This window comes from Mastigoproctus giganteus, chromosome 9 (genome assembly GCF_048544385.1).
Source record: "Mastigoproctus giganteus isolate SK-2022 chromosome 9, ASM4854438v1, whole genome shotgun sequence".
NCBI classification, from domain to species: domain Eukaryota; kingdom Metazoa; phylum Arthropoda; class Arachnida; order Uropygi; family Thelyphonidae; genus Mastigoproctus; species Mastigoproctus giganteus.
Window position 1 is genome coordinate 289,477 of NC_143583.1, and position 23,475 is coordinate 312,951.

General features: G+C 40.1%; 1 protein-coding gene across 1 annotated transcript in view; it reads right to left on the bottom strand.

Moving 5' to 3' along the window:
• LOC150080029 (kin of IRRE-like protein 3) overlaps window positions 1-23,475 on the bottom strand; it is a 926,673-nt gene that overhangs the window by 208,939 nt on the left and 694,259 nt on the right. The window contains 1 exon segment of the mRNA XM_090381806.1: window positions 19,038-19,325. Within this exon segment, the coding sequence (XP_090237932.1) occupies window positions 19,038-19,325 (288 nt within the window).

A 23,475-nucleotide genomic window follows, 5' to 3' on the forward strand; every position in this document is an offset into this window, starting at 1 on the left:
CTACTCACTGAAAAAAATTGCAACTCCTCCTTATGGGTATGGTGAGGCTTTCCCCCCAACACGAAGCAAACAAGTGTTGCCATAGCAGAGGAGAGCTTCCAGATGGTGTGAAGAGGAGCACGAGCTTGTTTTTATTGCCTTCTGTGATTCGAGTTAGCTGGTAAGACCTTTTTCTATAAATTTATTTGGAGCAGAACTTATTCAAGTCGAAATAATGATGCTGTATTCCGTTAGTATTTGATTTGGGTGGAAGTAATCTGAGATATAAAGTATCCGATGATTCGCGCAGAGCATCGGAGTCCACCAAAGTTCTGTTTTAGCTGTTATAAACGCCAGCCTTAGTGCCGTGAAGGGTTTGTAAAGTTAGGGTAACTGCGTGTACCTATGAACCTTATTATAAAGATCATATTCATTCTCCAGTAACACGAATCCCAAATGTACGGTGTCGAGATTTGGCCTGTGACCATCTTAACTATACTTCAATAATATGAGGTAGTCGCTGCATCCCCAGTGAAGTAGCGAATGTTGTAGTTCTCTCTCCTGCTGTGGGAGGCACGCTTTCAGGTATGCCCATTTAAGGAGCGAGAATTCTGCAGCGAGGACTAGCTTCTTCGTTGCAATAGCTGTTGATGCCCACACTTCAGGGGTATAAAGGAGTGAAAATTAGTCTGAATTCCTTCTGCTCTTTTCTTTTGGCAATGGGAAGTTCTGTATCATCATTGTGTACAGGAGACTAGCGGTCAGGAGTCGTCCTACTTAAGATATTATACAAAAGAAAACACAGGTGTCTAAATATATATACTGAGTGATCACTGAATTATGACCACCTACCTAATACTTCGTAGGTCCTCATTTTTCCCTCAGTACAGCAGCTATCCGACGTGTCATTGATTCAAAAAGAGATGTCGGAACACTTCGGGAGGTATGGCCAAACAAGCTGTGTATAATGCGGTCAGCAATGCAGGCATGGAGATGATTAGTGTATCTACACGCCTGATATGCCTTTTCATAGTGTCCCACGAGTGCTCTATGGGATTGATATCAGGGAATTCGGAGACCAACCGATGTGTTGGAAGTCAGAACTGTGTTCCTTAAACCATTCCTGCACATCAAGTGCCTGATGGTTCGGCGCATTATCATCTTGGAAGACACCATCGCCATTCGGGAAAAAAAAAATTAGCATTAGCAAAGACACATGATGCAAGCTTATATAGCATCAGCCAAAAAAAAAAAAAAAAACACCCTTATTTCACCCATCCACTAGCTCCAAATGTTTTTCACGTCCTGCCTTGAATCTGTTTAAGCTATCAACTTCTACAACGACAGATGGAAGTTTGTTTCAGCAATCAACAGCCCGCTGGCTAAAGGTAAACTTCCGCACAACTGTCCTAAAACCGTCTTTCCTCAATTTGAATTTATGCCCTCTCAGGCGATTATTCTGAGCACGAGGAAGCCTCCCATTAGCATTTAGCATGCTCTAACCATTCAAGGCTTTATACACCTCAATCAGATCTCCAAGCAGGTGCCTAGTCTCCAGACATTAATTTGCAATACAAAAGCCTTTCTTCATAAGAGAAACCCTTTGTTCCATTCAGTAATCTTGTTGTCCTTCTCTCTACTCGTTCCAACAGCTCTACATCCTTCTTGAAATGAGGCCTCCAGACCTGTATACAGTACTCAAGGTGTGGTCTGACAATTGGTTTATACAAGGGGATAATCACGTCCTTATCCCTGCTAGAAATATTCCTGTATATCATTGACAATACACCATGAGCTGCTCTTGCAGACCGTCTGCACTGCTCGGAAAACTTCATATCTGCCTGCACAACCACCCCCAGGTCCCTTTCATTCTCTACCACTGCCAGTGTGGTACCACAGAGTTGATAAGTTACTTTGAGATTACTGCTTCCCATATGTAGTACTTTACATTTGTCAATGTTAAATTTCATTTACCATCTCTCAGACCATCTGCTCAACTTTTCTAGATCCTGTTGCAGCAGTGTACTGTCATTAGTGTCATTAACAACCCTACCAACCTTCGTATAGTCTGCAAACTTGGACATTAAGCCTGATATACCATCAATCAATATCATTTATAAATACAGGAAACAACAATGGACACAACACCAAACTTTCCACTAATAACATTAGTGTACGAAGAGCAGTGTCCATTGATTTCAACTCTGTCTTCTCCCGCTCAACCATCCCTTTATCCATAGCAGCAATTTGCCTCCAAAGCCACACTGCTCCAATTTATGTAGCAATCTTCCATGTGCAACAGTATCAAAAGCCTCTCTAAGATCGAAGTATATAATATCAAAAGTTATTCTTTGCATCCAGTTCCTGTGTGACTACATCTTAGTATCCAATCAAATTAATCAGACAATACTTCCCATTAACAAACCCATGCTGTGTATGAGCTAAAACTGAAGACTTGTCTAGATGATCCTGCAATGCTTCTTTAACCAGTGCCTCCATTAATTTCCCTGGAACAGAAGTTAAGCTCACAGGTCTATAATTACTTGCGTCAGCCTTTGATCCTCCTTTGTGAATTGGGGTCACATTTGCAAATCTCCAGTCCATGGGCAGTTCGCCTGAGTCCAGGGATGCTCTCATAATTATGGCTAAGGGTTTGTTTAATTTCTTTTCCGCCTCCTTTAATATAACTGGATAGATTCTATCCACCCAAGGTGCCTTTCTTGTGTTAATGTTCAACAATTTCTACTCCACTTTACTCTCAGTTATTACATTAGCTTACTGCAGAGTTGAATACACCTCTGGCATTCCCCTCCTTGATAACTCCTCATGTGCGAATGAGGATTAAAAATATTCATTTAGTTTGTTAGCTACCTCAGCAAGATCATCAACATCGATATCAGGTGGACCAATCTGATTCATCCCCTTCCATCTAGAGTTTACATGAATAAAGAACTCTTTCTGTTTTTCTTTGCATCCTTTGGCAAAGATTTGTCATAATCTGCCTTTGTCTGTCTAACCTCCTTTGTAACTTCCTTAAGGACCAGCTGATATCTATCGTAGGCTTCTGTGTCACATGTTAATTTATATGCATCCCATGCATTTTTCTTCTCTGTCACATGTCTAATTAGTTCATCTGACATCAATGTAGGCCGCAATCTTGACAATATTTCTTTGTTGGCATGAAAAGCCTATTAGCTTCCGAGATTAATTCTTTAATGCTTCCCATTTTGAATTTGCTGTTGGTAACATCATCAGTTGGTTCCACCGTTGAGAATTTAAATACTGTCTCAGACCATCGTAGTCGCCTTTACGAAAGCAAAAACCCTTTCCTTAATCCTTGATGGTAGTTACCTCTTTGAGTAAATCTCACTTCAGCACACTGTGATCACTGGCACCTAGTGGTTCCTTTAAATCGCAGATTTTTGATGCATGAAGAATCATTACTGATAATCAGATCAAGATTATTACTCCCTCTAGATGCCTCCTGAACATGCTTCTGTAGAAAACAATCATCCAATAAATCCACAAAAGCCTTGCTAGTGTGTGAGTGACCAACACACAAAATCCAGTCAGTATCCGGGAAATGAAAATACCCCATTATAAGACACTCTAATTTACTGGCCCACTCTGTCTCTACGCAATTGGTGATTATACACATCAGATTCATTAGGCCTATAACACACACCTACTTTCATTTTTCCTTTCCCAGTGCTTATGTCACACCAGTCTCAACATTGCATTGTCCACCCAGATCAATTGGATGCACTTCCTTGGATTTTATGTGTTTCTTAACTAACAGCATAACCCCAACCTCCTTTTCTATCCTATCTATCCTTTCTGCACACATTGTACTCCCCAAATTCCAGTTCTGCACTGCTCAGGTCTGTGTGACACCTGCTCCATTGGAGAAGAGACAATCACCAAGTTTTGACCTGAGGTGCCTACAGGACCTCTCACTTCGACCGTGTACTTATAAGGGTTGTTTTTGAGAAAAAGATCAAGCGTGTTGGCTGTATGATTAGGATTGTCCGGTATTCTTGTAGGTAAATGAACAATCTGTGCTAGGTCATTAGTAATTGCAAAAGCCTCAGCATCTTGACCAGCTGGGTCGGTGTGACTAGAAAACGGAAGCCAGCTGGAGTTGTGAACATTAAAATCATCAAGGAAAATTACCTCACTCTTAGGAAAGTTGGGCTGGAGAAAGTTAAGTTGCAAAGAGAGGAAGTCAAAGAGCTCCAAGTGATTAGTGGAGTTGGGAGGACGGTAGAGAGAACAGATGAATTTGACACAATGAGGTAGAGATTTTAAGCCAGAGAAGATCAAAGAGAGGAGATTCCAAATTGTCAAGTCTCTGACAGGGCATATCAGAATGGACATATGCACCTTTGAGGCGAAAGAAATCATACAGCGAATAATTTGGACATTTGAGATGAGCAGTAGTTGAATCAACCGATAACTGAGATTCTGTCAGAAAAAGTACATGGGGTTTGGCAGACTGCAAGTGGAAATGGACATCATTGAGATTAGAATTGAGACCAGGTATATTTGTGTAATGACTTAGGTAGTGTTTATTATTAATTTAGGAATATATGTAAGAATATATTTAGGAATATATATTAATTTAGGAATATAAAGTAAAATAAAGATAATAAAAAAAGTATATAAAATAAACTAAAGATAATAATAAACAAATAAATGAAAAAAAAATAATAATAATCAAGCAACGACATGGAAAATCAGTGTGTGCCAGCATCACAGGAGACCCAAATCCTGGGTACTAACAAAAGAGTTCGCCTCGTGAGGCCACAATTTATGCCCCTTTAGAAGCTATGGAGTAGCAGAAAATAAAAACTCCGATCCATGGAAGGGAAGCTCGTATCGGCATGAAAGTCTCTCAGACTTACCTCTCAGGTAAGTCTGAGAGGACGCACCTGACTGGTGCGTCCTCTCAGAAATAATATCATGTAAGGGATGATTGAAATCAGTTTTTCTGGGAAGAAGAAACATCTGGCAAGATATTCTATCTACGTCCTGTCAAGTAAGGAAGTTATTTTTTTAATTTTGATAACGGTGATAGGTACGCAGAAATACGCACGCAAAAGTTTCAGTAGAATCCAAGAGCCTACTAAATCAAGTATCAACGCGGGTTTTCCCTCTCTTCTTCTCCATGGTTTGAAGTTTAGGTTACATTTCCATATCCGTGCAAAAAAGCCTGTTGAACAGTTACCATGTACATAAAATACTGATCGGAAGTTTAAGAATTTGCTGTAGATGGCGTAGATGTATTTGATAGAGTTCTGACAATTGAAGAAGTAGGAGGTGGAGGAGCCAACATCTCTTTTCTGTTTCTAAATGCTGCTAGTCCAAATATTTGGAACGCCTGAAAGGACTGTTCATTTTCCTCGAACAAAGTTTCATTTCCTTCAGCAAAATTATTATGGTAAGATTTTATTGTTGGTCATTGGTCGTTGTAGTTGGAGTAATGAAAAATCACATGAGCTCAAGTTTCTTCGGACCTGCGGGAACAAAGCTATGAGCTGACAAGGCCGAATTGAAATAATTCTGAATTTAGGGATCCGTGACCAGTGATTAAGGTATGGGAAACCACTGGTGCGCCTGACCCATTACACACTATGGTTGCTATTACATCATGCGTTTTATGCATCGCCAATCTGGTCTTCTGCTCCGCTGTAGCATGTAAACAGATTCCTGGCAGTCGAGTACTAGATGACGTGTTGGGTAAATAGGGTGATGAGCAACCCATTCATCTCCAGGTTTTTATATAGCAACCTAAATATTATTCCTAGAGAGTTCAGCTAGTATACAGGAATATTTTTTGTCTTTCTCAGATGCTTACCTGTGTGTTTGAAATCCCCAGTCTGCAGGGATTTTTCACTAATCCACGTTCTGGACCAGTAATGGCAATGCCTACCTGCCGTTGCCTTCTGTGCGGTCCAACTTCTCCTGACTAAAGAATTTCTTTCCGACCAATGCATTTAGCCTTTTTAATTCATTGGTAATAACCCTGTGAAATACTTTGAAAGCAAGCAGTACAGAGTGAAGAGCCGCCCTGAAGCCCACAGATTACTTCAAGTATAAAACGGGAGCACCCGTGATGAAACTCATGGATAAAGAAGATGGAAAGAAATGGAGAAGTAATACTGTAATTAAGAAGTAATAATCCTGTACCAAGTGAAAAAGCAATACAAATTACAAAAAAGAATTATTCACTTTGCTCTTCAGAGAGAGAGAGAGAGAGAGAGAGAGAGAGATTCTTTATTGCTCTTCACGGCCATAAAGCCAGGGGTTTACAGCCTCCCGTTACTTCCGGGATAGTCGAACAATTATTTACAAAAAAAAAAGTAATTATACAAACGAAAACATATTTTAATACAAAGAAGAGAACTCCTCACGACAGTTAGGTCTGATCGAGATGGATTAACTTCGAGATAAGAGCACCAGCTCAATCAAACAGGAGCAGATGCAAGGTACACATCAGTCATTGCCGATTAGTCCTGCTAGTCATAATTGTTTTCCGGTAGGTCCAGTCAGGGGGCGAATTTGGTCAGGTCGGTGTCAAGTGCCTGGGTTTGCTTGAGCATCTGCTGAGGGAGGAATCTGTCCGCAAGATGGAGTCGTGCTGAACGCGAGTAGAGCTCGGGATTGGCCCTAAATGCAGCAGGGGGAATCCTTCAGTCACAGATACCCCAGAATGAAGGTGTTGCAATTGTTCCAGTTATCATCTTGACTGTTGCTAGGAGGCGATGGTCGTCGATTAAGGTGGGAAGCGGTGGAATCTCCAGAGAGTCAGAAAGCTACGTGGTGCGAATCAGAGCTGGAAGGTTGTGCTTCTTGTTGGCCCACTTTAGGAACCAGAATTCGGCAGAAAAGAGTGGTTTCTTTATTAACGTTGCCGCTGACGTCCAAAGTTCAGCAGCATAGAGCAAAGGTGAAAAGATAACTGTTCTTATGTACTTCACAGTTGTCCTTTTATCGGTGATATGTAGGAGATGTTGTGCTATCCACTGGAGTCGTGAAGTAGTGTGAGGAATAGTGTCTATGTGGGCGTTAAATCCAAATTTGGAGTCGAATACAACGCCTAGATCACGATGTCTGGACTCAAGGGGATGCTGGAGTGATGAAGGAGTTCGCTTCAATGTGTGCACCATGAATTAGGACAGCAGGATTGATCTTGAGCCCAAACTGGCAGAGGTAAGATGTGACTGCAGTGAGAGTGTTGTTAATTTCCGCTTTAACCAGATCAAGGTCTTGACCAGGGATGATGGGAGTGAGTATCTTGATATCATCTGCATAGGTCAGTAGACACCGAGAATTTGCAACCAGTGGGGAGATAATAGATGAAAACAGAAGGCCCGAAAGGACCCCTCCATGGGGGACTCCTGCAGTGATGGATATTGTAAGGGTGCGATCTCTTCTATGATGCTTTATAACTCTGTCATGCAGAAGAGAGGAGAGAAAGCATAATGTTCCCTGTGATCTGGAAGTGTCATTCCAGGAGAGTGAGAAGTTGGTTTACTTGGACGGCATCAAATGTGGCCTCAATGTGTAAGTAACAACTCTTTACTTTTTGGTAAAGGCAACTCTTGCCTTTACCAAAATGCTGACAAGACAGTATTCGTGGTCGCTAGCAGATTATTGATCTGTTTGGAAGGGAGTAGTGAATTTGGGCTGGATTACTGGGCAAGATCTGCTTAGTGAGTATGGGGAGTATGACCTTCTCCAGGAGCTTCAGCAGGCTGGAGGACTTGGAGAAAAGTCGGTGGTGCTTAGGTTGCAATGGCGACTGAACTTTAGTTAAAAGTTTGATGAGATAGTTATTCCACTGCTGTGGGAAAATCTGGTTCGAGAGTATATAAAAGTGGCCGAATAATATACGGACTTAGGTATTTGACCATGAATTGGGGAACTCCATCATCACCGGTGGTTGACAAGGCAGATAGAGAATTGATGGCTACGATCAGCAGTTGTTTAGTGATCTGAATGATATTCAACACTCCGTGCTGGGTGGGCTCAGTTGGTAAAGCCAGATCTCAGTTTGACACAGGATTATGTGTTAAATCTTGTGAAGAAATCAAGCCACAATTCTGGATCAAGTTTCAGAGGAAAGTGAAGGTTCACTTTCTTGTATGAATTTTTCCTTTAGCCAGATCACGATTAACGTACAATTTCACTAGGGGGCAATTTTTTTTTTTTTTTTCATTTCTTGAGTAAAGCGGCCCCTAGCCAAAAATAAATATTTATAATATTTTTTGTAAATATTGTAAATAAATGCTCTTTTTATCTTTTTGTACACCCTTCTAGCCAGCCGGCTGTGTAAAATATGTGAAATCAATCATTTGCTGCAATACTTAAGGAATTTATTAAAAATAAAATACAATTTATTCATCAAAATAAAAAAATAATAATAAATAATAATAATAAATTGGGCGCGATGGACCAGTAGTTACGACACTGAACTGCCAGCCTGATGGACCCGGGTTCGAGTTCCGCCTCGACAGAAGCAAACGCGACTCCATCACGCTGGGAGACCGGTATAATAAAAGTAATAAATTAGAATATTAATAATAAATAAATTAATATTAATAAATAAATAAAACATCGTGAAAGTTGCTCCAATGGACCTACCCAGCCCGGCTAAGGCAGACTGCAAGGCCATCTGGTGTCACTCCCGAGAACTGCCAATGGACATAAGCCAAAGCTAAACAGGTCCACTTCCATAGATGGATGATATCACAGAGAAAGATGATGTCGAGTGTGGAGCAAGATAAAGTCAATCGCGTTCAGGCCTTGGATAGAACGGTCGGTTCGAAAAATCAAAGACGGTCTCCCAAGGAAGACAGTGGCGCTGTCCCTCGTATGGCTACCACAAGAGAATGGCAAGAACAGCCAGCCCCACCAACTGGAAGTGCTTCCTGCGCAACTGCCTTAGGGACCAGCCAGGAAGGAAGGAAACGCCAACGCATGAAGTGCAGCATCGAAATGAATGCGTACATCATGCCAGTATACTATGAAATAATGAAGCTGGAGAACAAATATGATAACGTACAGGGCGAGACTACATACCAATGTGGCTGGAACGATTCCAAAGATATTCAGGTCACCGAACAGCGAATCAGAGAAAGACCATCATCACGAAGAACCCGATAGCTCCTGCTATCTTGGATAAATCAATCAGGACGTGAGCGATCAACTACAAAGGATAAAGAATATGGAACCAGAGGAGGAAGAGCAAGAAAAAATACAACCCACAGTAGCTGAAGGGGAAAGAGACAAGGTTTTTTTGATGATGATGCTGTTGCTGTTGGTTCTCCAGGATCCCAGGCAGAAATGATTGACCTCTAACTAAATCATCGAATAAAAGAGCTCCTGTTTGCAATTGCTCTACCCTGCTTTTAGTCTTTCATTATCTATTAGTAATGCTGTGGTAATTACTTCTATCCGCTTATCCAACGCAAAATTTGAAACGGCCTTTGTTACCTTGTTACTCTCACTTGTATAATCCACTAATAGTTTTTTAAGCTTAGTAATCAACTCATATATCGAATTTACATCTCCCAGCCTACATTTTTGCTCATGAATGTTACTGACAATGATGACACTCTCCCTTACATTGAGTCCTGTGCTTCTCCTACTAATGTCACTGTAAAAGCCATCTATATCAACCTCTAAATCCCCTTGTTGAAAATCTGCCTCATCCAATGACTTAGGTTCAGAGAATATTTGTTGATATTCAGTCCCATTCTTAATCTCCTCTATTTGCACCCCTGATCACAATTCTCTGTCTGCTTTTCAACAGGCTGAATAAGAGCTATATTTAAATTAGATCCGCTACTCCCAATTGCTCCTGCATCTGTAGAAGCTTCACCACTTGATCCCCCTGGGTTAGCTAACTTAGGATTTTTTCCATTTAAATACTTTGCATCCATTAACTTCTTATTTTGATCTGAATGTAATTTTGGAATCCTAGAAGGAAGTGAGGGAAAGCACCAATCTTTTTCTGTCCCCCCTCAATATCTTCCTAGTAAGCTTACTTTCCATTTCCTATAACATAATCTGAAAGAGCATAACAAATAAACCATAAGAAACAACGAAACCTAAACTTACTGTTATCTTCCCACTGTACAAACAGTTTACTATTTCCAACGATCATTTACTCTATAATCCAGAATGCACTCAAAATTCCGGTATTTAGACCCCCAATCAATAACCCACAATCTTCTAATTCCGCCAAATTTTTTTTTAATCACAGCTCAGCAGAAGCGTAAATAACTTCTTAGGCCTCAATATTAAACACAGTATAATAGGTTCCAATATGGTTTGAAACCTACTGTACTGAAAACAACTACATGATGTAACAAACTCATATTACTTACTGTTCGTACTAACTGATGTAACATACCAAGTTACTAAATCTGTACAGTCTTTGTTTACCCCTTCACTAGAAACGTCGTATCTAATTACCGGACATGGATCCACGAATCAAAAATTACACTATCTGGATCTTCACCCAACAGATCTCGATTGTGAAGCCAAAGAGAACTGGTGGCACATGTTATTTGAGTGCATTATGTATGGAGGCTTAGAGTGGAACAAGTATTCTGCGTGTTATCAAACACTCAGTCTAAAACACTGATGGATCCAATATCTTTCTATTACAGAAGATTTATGAGAAGTTCGGTTGGTCTGCCTCCCTAAAATCCACACCTTCTCGATGGTAAGACCTGGTACATCATTTAGATGGCAACGAACGTGTAGTGGTTCTCTTCAAGACGCCTGGTCAGCGTGAAGAGGAAAAGACCAAACCCTTCAGCATATGACAGAACGACGAAACAAATGGCCCTCAGTCCCCAGCGACTTTCACTCCCCCTCTTACGGCAGCGAGAGGATCAGAGTAGAAGCAGAGAGTGCTAAGAATCTCTGGGTACGACCAGGCTGCCATGCACGGAAACTGAACTTGGCCTGTTACAACGCAAGTTCGCTCGTCGGTGAAGACAGGATATTAGAGCTGAAAAAATAATTAGAAAATGTGAATTGGAATATCATCGGTTTGGATGAAACAAGAAGAAATGAATCACTTATAAGTTTATCAAGTGGAAATCTGCTGTACACCAATGAAAACAGCGAAGTTGGAGTTGGGTTTTATGGTCCATAAAGATATAATAAACATTTTGGAATTCAAAAGCACATCAGCAAGGGTGTCAAGAATAATACAAGATTTCTAAGAGGTACAAGCTAAAGGTTATAATGATTTATGCGCCAACATCGAGCCATGATGATGAAGAGGATGAACACCGAAATTGAGTCTTCTAGATGAGCAGAAAATCCAGTACACTATTATTATGAGCGACTTCAATACTAAGGTTGGAAAAAGACAAAACAGCGCAGAAAGGGGAACTATAGGATATTTTGGAATTGGTGAAAGAAATGAAAGACTTGTGGAATTTGCAGAATCTCAAGGATTGTCAGTAATGAACACTTTTTTCCAGAAAAGGGTGAACAGAAAGTGGACATGGAAGAATCCAAATGGATTAACAAGTAATGAAATCGACTTCATCCTCACGGACAGAAGATATATTCTGAATGATGTTACCGTCCTGAATAAGGTAAATGTAGGAAGTGATCACAGAATGGTAAGATGTACACTTGATATAGAGGTAAGGAAAGAAAGAAAAAAACTGATGTGAGTAAATAATACGAAGGTCTGAGATAACAGGAGCTTCTGCAGACTGCTCAGGACCAAGATATCGATGAGGAATATTACAACTTTCTGAAAGTGATAAAGCCCAAGAAACTTATAGAGAAAAAGAAATCCAAAGAAGAAAAGTTAGTCAAGAAACACTTGTTATGATGAACCGAAGGCGACAAATGTAGAGAAGAAAAACACTGACAGGGAGAAAATTGAGTATACTGAGTTATGCAAAGCCATTAGAAAGAGACTCAGAGAGGACATAAGAAGATTTAACACAAGAAAAGTAGAACAAGCATTAAGGGAAAACAAAGGATTTAAATCAGCAGCCATGAGCAGTAATACAGAAAGACAAATGATACTGAAACTGAAGAATAGCGATGGTGTACTTATAAACAGCAGAGAAGGCATAATTCAAATAGCAGAAGACTACTATAGAGAGTTATACAAGGAGCGAGGGAATGATACCAGCAGTGGGGAAGATGGATTGCAAAGTAGGAACACATACGACATACCCGATATTCTTCCTGATGATGAGGTAGAACATGCATTGAAGAAAATGAAGAATCGGAAAGCCCCGGGGGAAGATGAAGTTACTGTAGAGTTGTTAAAATTGGGAGGAAGAGACATAACACAAAAACTGGCAAGGCTCTTCACAAAGTGCATTAGAAAAGGTGTGACACCTAAGCAGTGGAATAATGCCATCATAGTTTTGCTGCATAAGAAAGGAAATAAATTGGAAATTTTAGACCAATTAGCTTGTTATCCCACATCTACAAGTTGTTCACAAGGGTCATTACTAACAGAAATAAAATAATACAAAATATAATTCTTGATGAGGATCATCAAGAAAATCGATGAGAATTGGTTCTCATCAAGAAATAATATTTGATGAGAATCAACTGAAAGAGTAAGCTGGCTTTAGCACAGGATTCTTAACTATGGATAACCTTCATGTAATATCACAGCTGATGGAGAAAGCAAATGAATACGAAACACCATTATGCCTGGCATTTGATACAATAGAGGGTAAGGCAATGCTTCGGGCACTGGAAAGACAAGGCATAGATACCCCATACATTATGAATTTGAAGAAAATATATGAGAACGCTACCTCCTTTAATACACTAGACAAAGAAAGAAACAAATTTAAAATCGAGAAAGGAGTTAGAGAAGGAGGCACAATATCTCCGACTCTGTCTACTGCTGCCCTTGAGGAAGCTTTCACATTAGACTGGTCGCAGAAAGGAGTCAATGTGAAAAGAGTACCTAAACCATTTACGATTTTCAGATGACATTGTGGTCATAAGCCACGATCCCAAAGAATTAGAGGAAAATCTTAATCAATTATGCAGAGTTGGTAAGGATTTTGGACTAGTAGTAGTGGCATGTGATACAAGAAAGCAAGTGTATGAGCTTATGCACCAGCAGCCAAAAAAAAAAAAAAAAATTCCCTTTCCCTTCACCATTCCCTTCAAATGCCTGTCCAGTTCCTCCTTAAATTTATTTAACCTATCAACTTCCACAACGACAGATGGAAGTTTGTTCCAGCAATTAACCACCCGCTAGCTAAAGGCAAAATTCCGCACACTATTCTCCATCTGTCTTTTCTTAATTTGAATTTATGCCCCCTTAGGTTCGTAATCTCAACAAGTGGAAGGATCCCATCAGAATTCTGCGTTCTCAAACCATTGAAATCCTTATACACCTCAATCAGATCACCGCGCAAGTGCTTAGTCTCCAGCCACTGCAATTTGCAGAACTTAAGCCTCTCTTGGTAAGAGGATCCCTTAATTCCCCTCAACAATCTTGTTGCCCTTTTCTGTACACGCTCAAGTAAATCGACATCCTTCCTAAAATGAGTCCTCCAGACCTGTACGCAGTACTCGAGGCGTGGCCTGACCATTGCCTTATACAGAGGGACAATCACCTCCTTTTCCCTGCTAGCAAAATTCCTATATATCATTGACAAAACCCCATGAACTGCCCTGGCAGCCTGTCTGCATTGCTCAGAAAACTTCATATCTACCTGCACAATACTAAGCCTGATATACCTTCATCAATATCATTCATAAATATACAAAACAACAGTGGACCTAACACCGAACCCTGTGGGACTCCATTAATAACATTAGTCCACGAAGAGCAGCACCCATTGATTACAACCCTCTGTCTTCTCCCTTTTATCCATTGTAGCAACTTACCCTTAATACCATTCTGCTCTAATTTGTACAGCAGTCTTTTATGTGCAATAGTATCAATAGCTTTCCTGAAATCCAAATATATGATATCAAAATAATTTTTTGCATCCAGTTCCTTTGTAACCACATCATGATATCCTATAAATTTTGTCAGACAAGACTTTACCTTAACAAACCCATTCTGTGTCTGAATTATTGCTGCAGTCTTGTCTAGATGATCCTGCAATACATCTTTAACCAGTGACTCCATTGTTTTATCCGGAACAAAAGTTAAACAAACTGGTCTGTAATTACTCGGTCACCCTTCAATCCCCCTTTGTGAATTGGGGATACATTTGCACTTCTCCAGTCCGTGGGAACCTCCCCTGAGTCCAAGGATGCTCTCATAATTATGGCTAAGGGTTTGCTTAGTTGCTTTGCCGTCACCTTTAATATAACTGGATAGATCCCATCCACCCCAGGTGCTTTTCTTACGTTTAACTTCAACAATTTCTCTTCCACTTTGCTCTCAGTTATTACAAAATCATTAAGTATCATGCTACAATTTGATAACCTTCTGCCATTTTCAAACCTTAATAATTCCTCAAGTGTGAATGTAGATGCAAAATACTCATTGAGTTTGTTTGCTATCTGAGCAGGATCATCAACAGTCGAACCATCGATGTCAAGTGGACCAATGAGATTCATCCCCTTCCTTTTAGAGTTTATATAAGTAAAGAAATCCTTGCTGTTTTTCTTAGCATCTTTTGCCAAGGATTTCTCGTAATCTGCCTTCACCTACCGAACCTCCTTTGTGACCTGATTACAGATTAACTTATATCTGTCATATGCTTCTGAGTCGCTTGATAATTTATATGCATCCCATGCATTTTCTTCTCTGTTACGAGTCTCATTAGTTCATTTGACAACCATTTAGGCCTAAACCTTGAACAATATTTCTTAATAGGTATGAAACTTTTAGTAGCATCCACGATTAATTCCTTGGATGCTTCCCACTTAGAATTTACTGTTGGTAACATCGTCAGTTGATCCCACTGTACAGAATTTAAAAACTGTCTGAGACCACTGTACTCCCCTTTACGGAAGCAAAAACCCTTTCCTTTACCCCTGATGGTAATTAAATCTTTAAGTAAATCCCACGTCAGTACACTGTGATCACTGCCACCTAGTGGTTCCTTTATCTGCAAATTCTTAATACACGAATGATCACTGCTGATAACCAGATCAAGAGTATTACTTTCTCTGGTTGCCTCTCGAACATGCTGCTGCAGAAAACAATCATCCAATGAATCCACAAAAGTCTGACTAGTGTGTGAGTGACCAACCCACAAGTTCCAGTCAATATCTGGGAAGTTAAAATCCCCCATTATAAGACATTCCGATTTACTAGCCCACTCTATTTCTCTGTACAATTGTTCATTGTACTCATTCGAGTCATTAGTCCTATAAGACACTCCTACTCTTATTTTTGCTTTCGCAGTGCTTATGTCATGTCAAACCAAACTGAATCAACAGTGCACTGTTCATCTATATCAACTGGGTGCACTTCTTTCGATTTTATGTTTTTCGTAATTAACAGCATAACACCTCCTCCCTACCTATCCTTTCTGTACACATTGTTCTCTTCAAATTCTAGTTCTGCATTCCTTATTTCTGTGTGACACCACGTCTCTGATATCCCAACAATATCCGCCTTTGATGTCTTGACCAACACTTCAAATTCATCAAATTTATTTACTATACCTCTAGCATTGGTGTACATGCAAATATACATGCACGTATTCTTAGTTACCCTAACACACCCATATACCCACCTGTTTCACGATGACTGCCATCAGTCCCCGAAACCCCCAGCACCCCTCGCTCCATGTCGCTACTTATTCTAATAGAAGTTGTAGCAAGAATCACCTTCACCTCTGCCTGCGGCTACTTTTAACCTTTTAGTTTGAATCCCTCCAAGATAGCAGTTGTCTGACCCATCTAACATTGCCTCGATAGCATCAGCAAATATTCTTGCACCCTTTCTATTTAAGTGTATCTGATCCCTGTAGAAACAGTCTCTCCTGTCAACAAGCACAGACCACGCTGAAAAAAATTCTACCCCTTGAGCCTTGCAAAGTATTTCCAGGGCCGAATTGGTTGACAAGGCTCTCAACATGTGTTCCCTCCTATCGTGTCTAGGCAGAATTGCAGACACTTTCAAATTTAACCCTGACTCACGACTTTTTTGCAACATTAACCCGTACTTGTTAAGTAAATCTGCAGATCTACTCTTCATGCCATTGGTACCAACATGTACAACAATATCAGCTTTTGTGCCCTTAAAAGATGATATCTGCTCTACAACGTCATCAACCTTTGCCCCTGGCAGACATTCCCTGGTCCTGTTCCACCTGTCCTTTTTACAAAGGATGTTTCCCGTTTCCCTGACAATAGAGTCATCAACAACTACTAGTTCCTTTGGGACCAGCGCATTCTGCCTTGCGGGCTGCCGCTGTGTTGCGTGATGACCAAGTGCAAGCTCTGGCATTGGTGTGGGCAGCTGAGAGTTTGATGGGCCCCTCACCTTTAATCCTTCGAAGGCATCCACCCTGTCCTTCAAGCTCTCATATAGGCCCATAACAACAACGCTGAGTTGTCGCCTTTCCCCATGAAAGACTCACAGTGGACTTCCGACAGCTGATATGGACTCTAACATTGACTGTGAAACTTCCTGCTATGCTGGCGCCATTAGCGATCAGTACCTCCCTCTCTTGTGAGGTGCTCCTATCCTTCTCTTCCTGTGCGGGGGAAAGAGACGGTGTGTTGTCCCGTCTCCTCCCCTCACGGCAACCGCACTCTTCGCCTGGTGAGGCATGGCTCACCGCTTCTCTGGGGCCGTCTTCCCTATTGTCCCCATACTTCTGTCTCTCATACCGCAGTCTTTAGTCTCCCTTCCCTCTCTCTAGTTTACTGGAATGAAAATCTACGAAATCTACTTCAACACCGACTGACTTGGTCGCAGTATGAAAAAAAGCATACAGAAGTTCTTCCTGGCAAGATGGAATATTGTTATCATCATTTACATCGTGCTTTAGTATCTGAGGCCATATTGCATAAAAAAACACATGCGGGGAACTCTATTGTCTCCGCAAGCTACCGTACTACTACAGCCGTGATTAAGGGGGACTTTATGAATTGCAGCTCCACTGGGTTCGAATCCAGACGTCCGATTGAATGAGACGGTGCGAAACCACTGTACTGTCGAAAGTACAGTGGTTTCGCACCGTTTCGCAATTCAGACAAAAATAAATAAATCGGTAGATGTAATCATTTACGGAAGTTCTTTATATCATAATTTTGTACGGTCGAAAGTTCTAGTAAGATTCGAATCGAGCCTTTAAAGCATGATATCGAAGGACGGCAATCGTAACCACTATTGTGGTCGCGAGGGCTGCTTCGTACACCATTTCTTGTGGTTGAGATGTCCGTTTTCCCTTCAAAGCTATACGGCAGTTGAGTCTATGGTGAAACTATAACTGGTATCGTTCAGAGCTCATTTTTGTTGCTGAGTCCGCTGGGAAACACTTGTTTATCGGAACTGACATACTGGTCGCAATTCTAACAGCCAAGCACGTGTCACCCTAAAATGTTATGGAGTTGTCGTGCGTTTAAATTTTTAACACAATAAAGTTTGCAGGGAAAATCAGCACGCGTTAAATGTTACACAAGTTAGTGCAACGCATCATTTCAGTTCATAGCCAACTACTTCCGTTGTTATAAATTGGCATCATTAAGTATATCTCATATTGAGAATACCTTCACAACGAGTTGCCATCATTAAGTATGTCTCGTATTCACAATATGAGATATACTAAATGATAACAATTTATAACTACTTAAGTAGTTGGCTATGTACTGAAATGATGCAATTGCACTAACAATTGCATTGATAATGATAATAATAACATTATTTATTATTATCAGTTTATTAATCAAACACCGCTGTACAGAAGTCATCTAGGCCGGTGGCTCATACATATAACTTATTCGATAACATACATAGCTCATACATACATATCGAACATAACTTATTAGATAGGAACACATATAGTTACATCAAATAAAATATCAGAAAATACATAAATAAATAAGAATAACTAGTGATTTTTCATTTGAATTGAATATCATAGTCATTCTGCTGAACGGAATATCGTCACTACTATTAGTCTTTTGAAGACACTATAAAGCGTTCATTGCTGTTTTCATGAGTTCGTGGGCTTTTAAAGTCCATGAACAAAACTCATCTTTCTCGAAATGAATTCTTCTTACTTATGTAGTTCAGTGTACAGGTCCTCTGCAATGAGCTTCCTGTAGGTTCTGTCATGGCAGTATCTGTCCGCGTCTATTTTGAATTCTCAAAAGATCTCCAGAGTACTGGCAGGAAACAGCCGCCTTAATCCGTCCAAGTGATGGAGAGCGGCACGAAGACTATGAGGGTACTGGATCCGGGCCCCCGTCGAGGCCTTACCACAATATTTTTAATTTGAGGGGCATCGAAACTCCCAGTCAGAAGTTGTGCTACAGTGCAGATGTTACGTATTATGATCATCTGAATCCATGGAGCTATGTTTAAGTTTGTATACAATATGGATTTTGAAATTGCGAAGGGCTTCCCGGCAATCCTATTCAACCACCGGAGCACCCAGTATTCCAGGCCGAGAAATATTTTCTAATATAACTATTTGGAGCAGAAGACCAAATTGTCGAAACATATAGGGATACAGGAATGATAAATCTTTGGATATATTATGTAGCTCTTTCCATAACCTGAGTCCTTAGCCCTAAACTATATCGTAATGTTACACGTTGTTAAATCCCAACGAAATGTTATATCTCAACATTATACGTTGAGAGTTTTGAGACTCGAAACGAATACGGCGAACATAAAAAGGTCACGAAGGAATGAGTAGGATGAATATTTACTAGAAGATAGTATTATGTACTCGTTATACAGTTTGTTGGGTTGTTTTGTTGTTTACTGGCGCATTGACAATGGAGATCCCAGTGCGCCCGTTATACAGTAATATTATACAGTAATATTATATTAAAATTCGTTTGCTTTTAAATAATCGTAAAAATCCTTTTGCATGCACAGAGAGTTTTGTTACCTGCGGGGATCACGATGTACAAGCACGGTTCCTTCTGCAGACCGACGCTGTTCTGTGCCCAGCAAAGCAAAGTTCCATAATCGCCCTCCGTTCTTGGGATGTACGTTGCCACGCTGCGAAGACCTTCGGTCACGAACGTTACTACCTGCAAGCTGTCGGCAGAAGTGTTGAATTCCCAGCGAAAGGTCACCTGCTTCGGATCGGCGTCCACATCACAAATCACTTTCACAGCTTCGTGTCGAGCTGCTCCGTAGATTACCTTCTGTCCTAGTCGGCACACAGGTGCATCTTAAAAATAAATAAGAAAATAAACAAAATAACTCCACCTGCAGCAGGTGCGAAACAAGAAAACAGGAGTAAGAGTTGAGAAAGGAGTTCAAATATGGAAATAAATACAAAGACGTCAGGGAACTCAGCTTTGTAGCAAGAGTGATGATACAAGTGAATGGGTCAAGGCCAAAGTATATAACGCCCAAATTAGGGAAATTCTCATACGCACAGCACCTCACCGTCCCGTTATCGAAGTTCTCACGACTCGGTTAAATAAGGCTATCGAAAACTATAGAGATGCTATGTAAAGAAGCAGCGCAATGGCTCAAATTTAAAAGCAATTTGAGTAATCTTGTGCTCTGTTCAAGAGCACGAGATTACTAGAGAGAGACGGTAACATGTGGACATGTGTGTGTATAGGTAGGGTGGCTCCTAGAACGTCCGTTCAAATCCACCTCGTTTCTTTGTACGTTGAACAGACTCTGCAAAACAGGCCAGCGTGTAATAGTGCAATGTTCGTGTAGTTTAATGCATGTTATGTTGTTGTGTTATGCTGACCTCTTGGCTACCCAGAAGCAGCTATCACCAGGAAGGCTGCTTCTAGATACTCGTCCACACCACGGGAAGGTGGGCCAGTTCCAGTAGATGGGACGCATAAGGTCTCAGGTTATGAGACAACAACACTTAAAAAAAAAAAAAAAAACCCTCTGGGGGCCCAATCCAGAGCTAAAAAAAAAAAAAAAAAAATATATATATATATATATAAATAAATAAAAAAAAAAGAAAATAAATAAAATAAATAAAAAATAATAATAAAATAAAATAAAATAAAAATAAGTAAATAAATAAAATAAAATAATAATAATAATAACAAATAATAAATAAATAAATAATAATAATATAAAAAAAAAATTCTCCTCCTCATCATCACCATTAGTCTCTTGGGCATTCTGGACACACTTCGGTAATGTTTTCAACACACTATTTTGGTTCAACTGTTTAACAGGCGTTTCCTCAGTTCAAAGGCTCCCTTTGCAAAATCCTGGAATAATTGAAATACACTCCTATTAGATAAGAACACCTCTTCTCGACCTAACTCATTTTCAGCAATGATTTCCCTGATTATTTCTCTGACATTATCATAAATTGTACACACATAATATATGGTGCCAACTTTCAACCTCCCCACAAAAACAGAGATCTGTATCCGAAAGTCCCAACTGAAATAATTTCGGTTTCATCGAGCCGTGACCTGTTACTAAAAATGATGTTTGTAAACTTGGTGTAAACCAGCTTCGAACTGTTCTGTCACTTAAAAAGGTAACATCCAGAATAAATTTCTTTGTCACTCAACCAGAAGATACAGTGTCCCATCTTGTTTGCCACAAGTTAACAATCTCATTTAAACATCTTCTCTTCTCCCTCTTAATGTCAGAATTTATGTCAACTTCTATGCCAACAAGTCTAGTAGATATTTTCTTCTTAATGCCATAGCACAGCCCTCGATAAGCCACGAACAAATCCAAGGGGACTGCCCCAGCCATCACTTGAAGTGCAGTCGTAGCTACAGTTCTACATACCCTTAATATATTGAGAAGCATAGTTCTTTGTAGTGAGTTTAATTTAGCCTGAAATCTAACAAGAGCCACTCTGTGGGACCAAACTCCCGCTGCATACGTAACCATAGGCAGAAACACCACCTTATAATATAAAAATAAAGTTTTATTGGACACACCCCAATCTCCTCTTGATACTCTTGTAATATAACCGGCAAATTTCCTGACCTTGCTATGTAGATGTGTTATATGCGCATAATAAGACAACTTGTGATCAATAATGAGCCCCAAGTATTTAGTTTCAGAACCCATAGTCAGCTGTCTCCCATTTAATTTTATTTGCGGCAGTCGTCCCAAATCAAGTTTTGTTTTAAAAAGCATCATTTTGGTCTTTTGGGGGCTAATGGTAAGCTTAAATCCTTGTGCCCAGGTATTAATATCATTTATTACACGGTTTGCATTTTGCTCCAAATCGTGTCGTGATCGACCTGCCACAATTAATGTGACATCATCAGCAAAAGCTATCACGTGACAATTTACTTGTGGTCGAACCAGCCAGTTCTGTAGCACCAAATTCCAAATGGAAGGACCTAATACAGAGCCCTGAGGGCAACCTCGCGTGATTTGTCTTTGAAGGAGAAAATGTTTAGACCTTACAGTCACATCTCTCAGAAAAATAACTCCTGAACAGACTGCATAACTGCTTAGAACACTCAGCACGACACAGTTGAGAAAGAGCTGCCTCCCACCATACTGAGTCGAACGCACCTTCAAAATCTATATATATAGCAAGTTCATATTTTGAATCAGAGTTTGAAATGTATGTATGAAAGTCCAGAAGAGCATCCTCGCACGATTGCCCCGGTGTAAAACCATACTGATTAGGTGTAATCATGTCATGGCGTTCTAACAATTCTTGTAAACGTATTGCCATTAACCTCTCTAACACTTTCCCCAGATTAGCCAACAAAGCAATTGGACGGTACGATTTAGGCTCAATTAAAGGTTTCCCAGGCTTCCTAATTAGCCTCAATAAAGCAATCTTCCATTTCAATGGAAACAGTCCTTCCTCTAAGCACTTATTATATAACAAAAGTAACATGTTAGGTATCAACTTAAAAAACCTCACTATAAATGCATTCTCAATCAAATCTATTCCTGGACATTTTGCAAAATTAAGTTTCTTTAACACCCCTGCAAGTTCATCTATTGTAAACGCCATGGTATTACCTCTAGCTACATAATACTGATTTTTTCTCCGCAGTTCGGATTGGCACTGTGAGTCTAAGATGGGATCGTCAACCAGGAACAGCCTAGTTAATATTGCATCTACTGAATCCTCCCAGCTAATAGTCTCAGTAGAATCCTCTTGAATTGTATTAAATACCTCCAAACTTCTCAGTTTATCTCTTGACAACTTATATAGCAAACCCCAGGGATCATTTCTCCCCGATTCTTTTACAAACAATCGCCAGGTTTCTCTCTTCCGAGTTGCCATGGTTCTCTTGTAATTATTCTTAAGAGATACGTAATTTTCATGCAATCTAACTACCACAGAATGACCCCAGTTCCGATGCCGCTGGTACTGTCTCCTAGCTCGATATACAGCCCGTCGTAAGACAGTCAGTTCGTTTGTCCACCATGGGCAGGATTTTAGTTTAATTATCTTCTTCCTACCTGACTTATATGCCGCTCTTACTATTGAATCCTCTATAGTATTAGCTAGATATATTGCAGATTCACGAACTATCTGTTGTTGTTTATCCGAGGAAAAGTCCCGAAGAACAGAAGCTTCATACATGGACCAATCAAACGATTTCAATGAAAACCGTACAATGTGCGGTATCCGATCTTGAGTACCAGTTAAATCCGGCACATTCTTCACATAAAACAATATGGCTCGATGATCACTTTATGTCCAATCAGGCATTACCTTCCAGTTACAAATACAATGTCTAATACCAGAAGTTGTTATAGTTAAATCAATATTAGATTCACCCACTGGTCCACAGAAAGTAGACAGTTGATTTGACTTGTTCATTACAAATAAATTATGGCTCGATAAAAACTCTTCCAGCAATAAACCTCTCATGTCAGATGTTGCACTGTACCACAACGGAGACTTTGCGTTAGCGTCTGTCGAAATAATCACTTGTTTAGGCCTTAAAATGAGCAACAGATACTCTAAATAATCCACGCAATTATTAAAGTCCATTGAAGGAGCACAATACAGAGATATAAAATAGAATTGAACATTTGCCGAGGCCACCATAACACATGTAGCGAACTGGTTGCATAACCTATGAACAACCACTACGTCTAGATCTCTATTATTGACCACAATTCCAGTTTTAGGCTCTTCCTGCACCGGTTGTATTATTCGTGACGTTAAAGGATAACCAAATATTTTAGATGTTTGCTCACCTGGAACTCTAGCCCAATAAGGTTCCTGTATTGCCAACAAATCAATTTGAAAATCCTCACTAATCTTCCTAATCTCGTCCGCTACCAATCTCGATCGTTGTCCATTAATCTGCATTATTTTAATTCCTGTAGAATAAAAAACTTCAGTTAACTCAGGATCTTCGTCCAACCCCCTTTCTCTTCGTTCA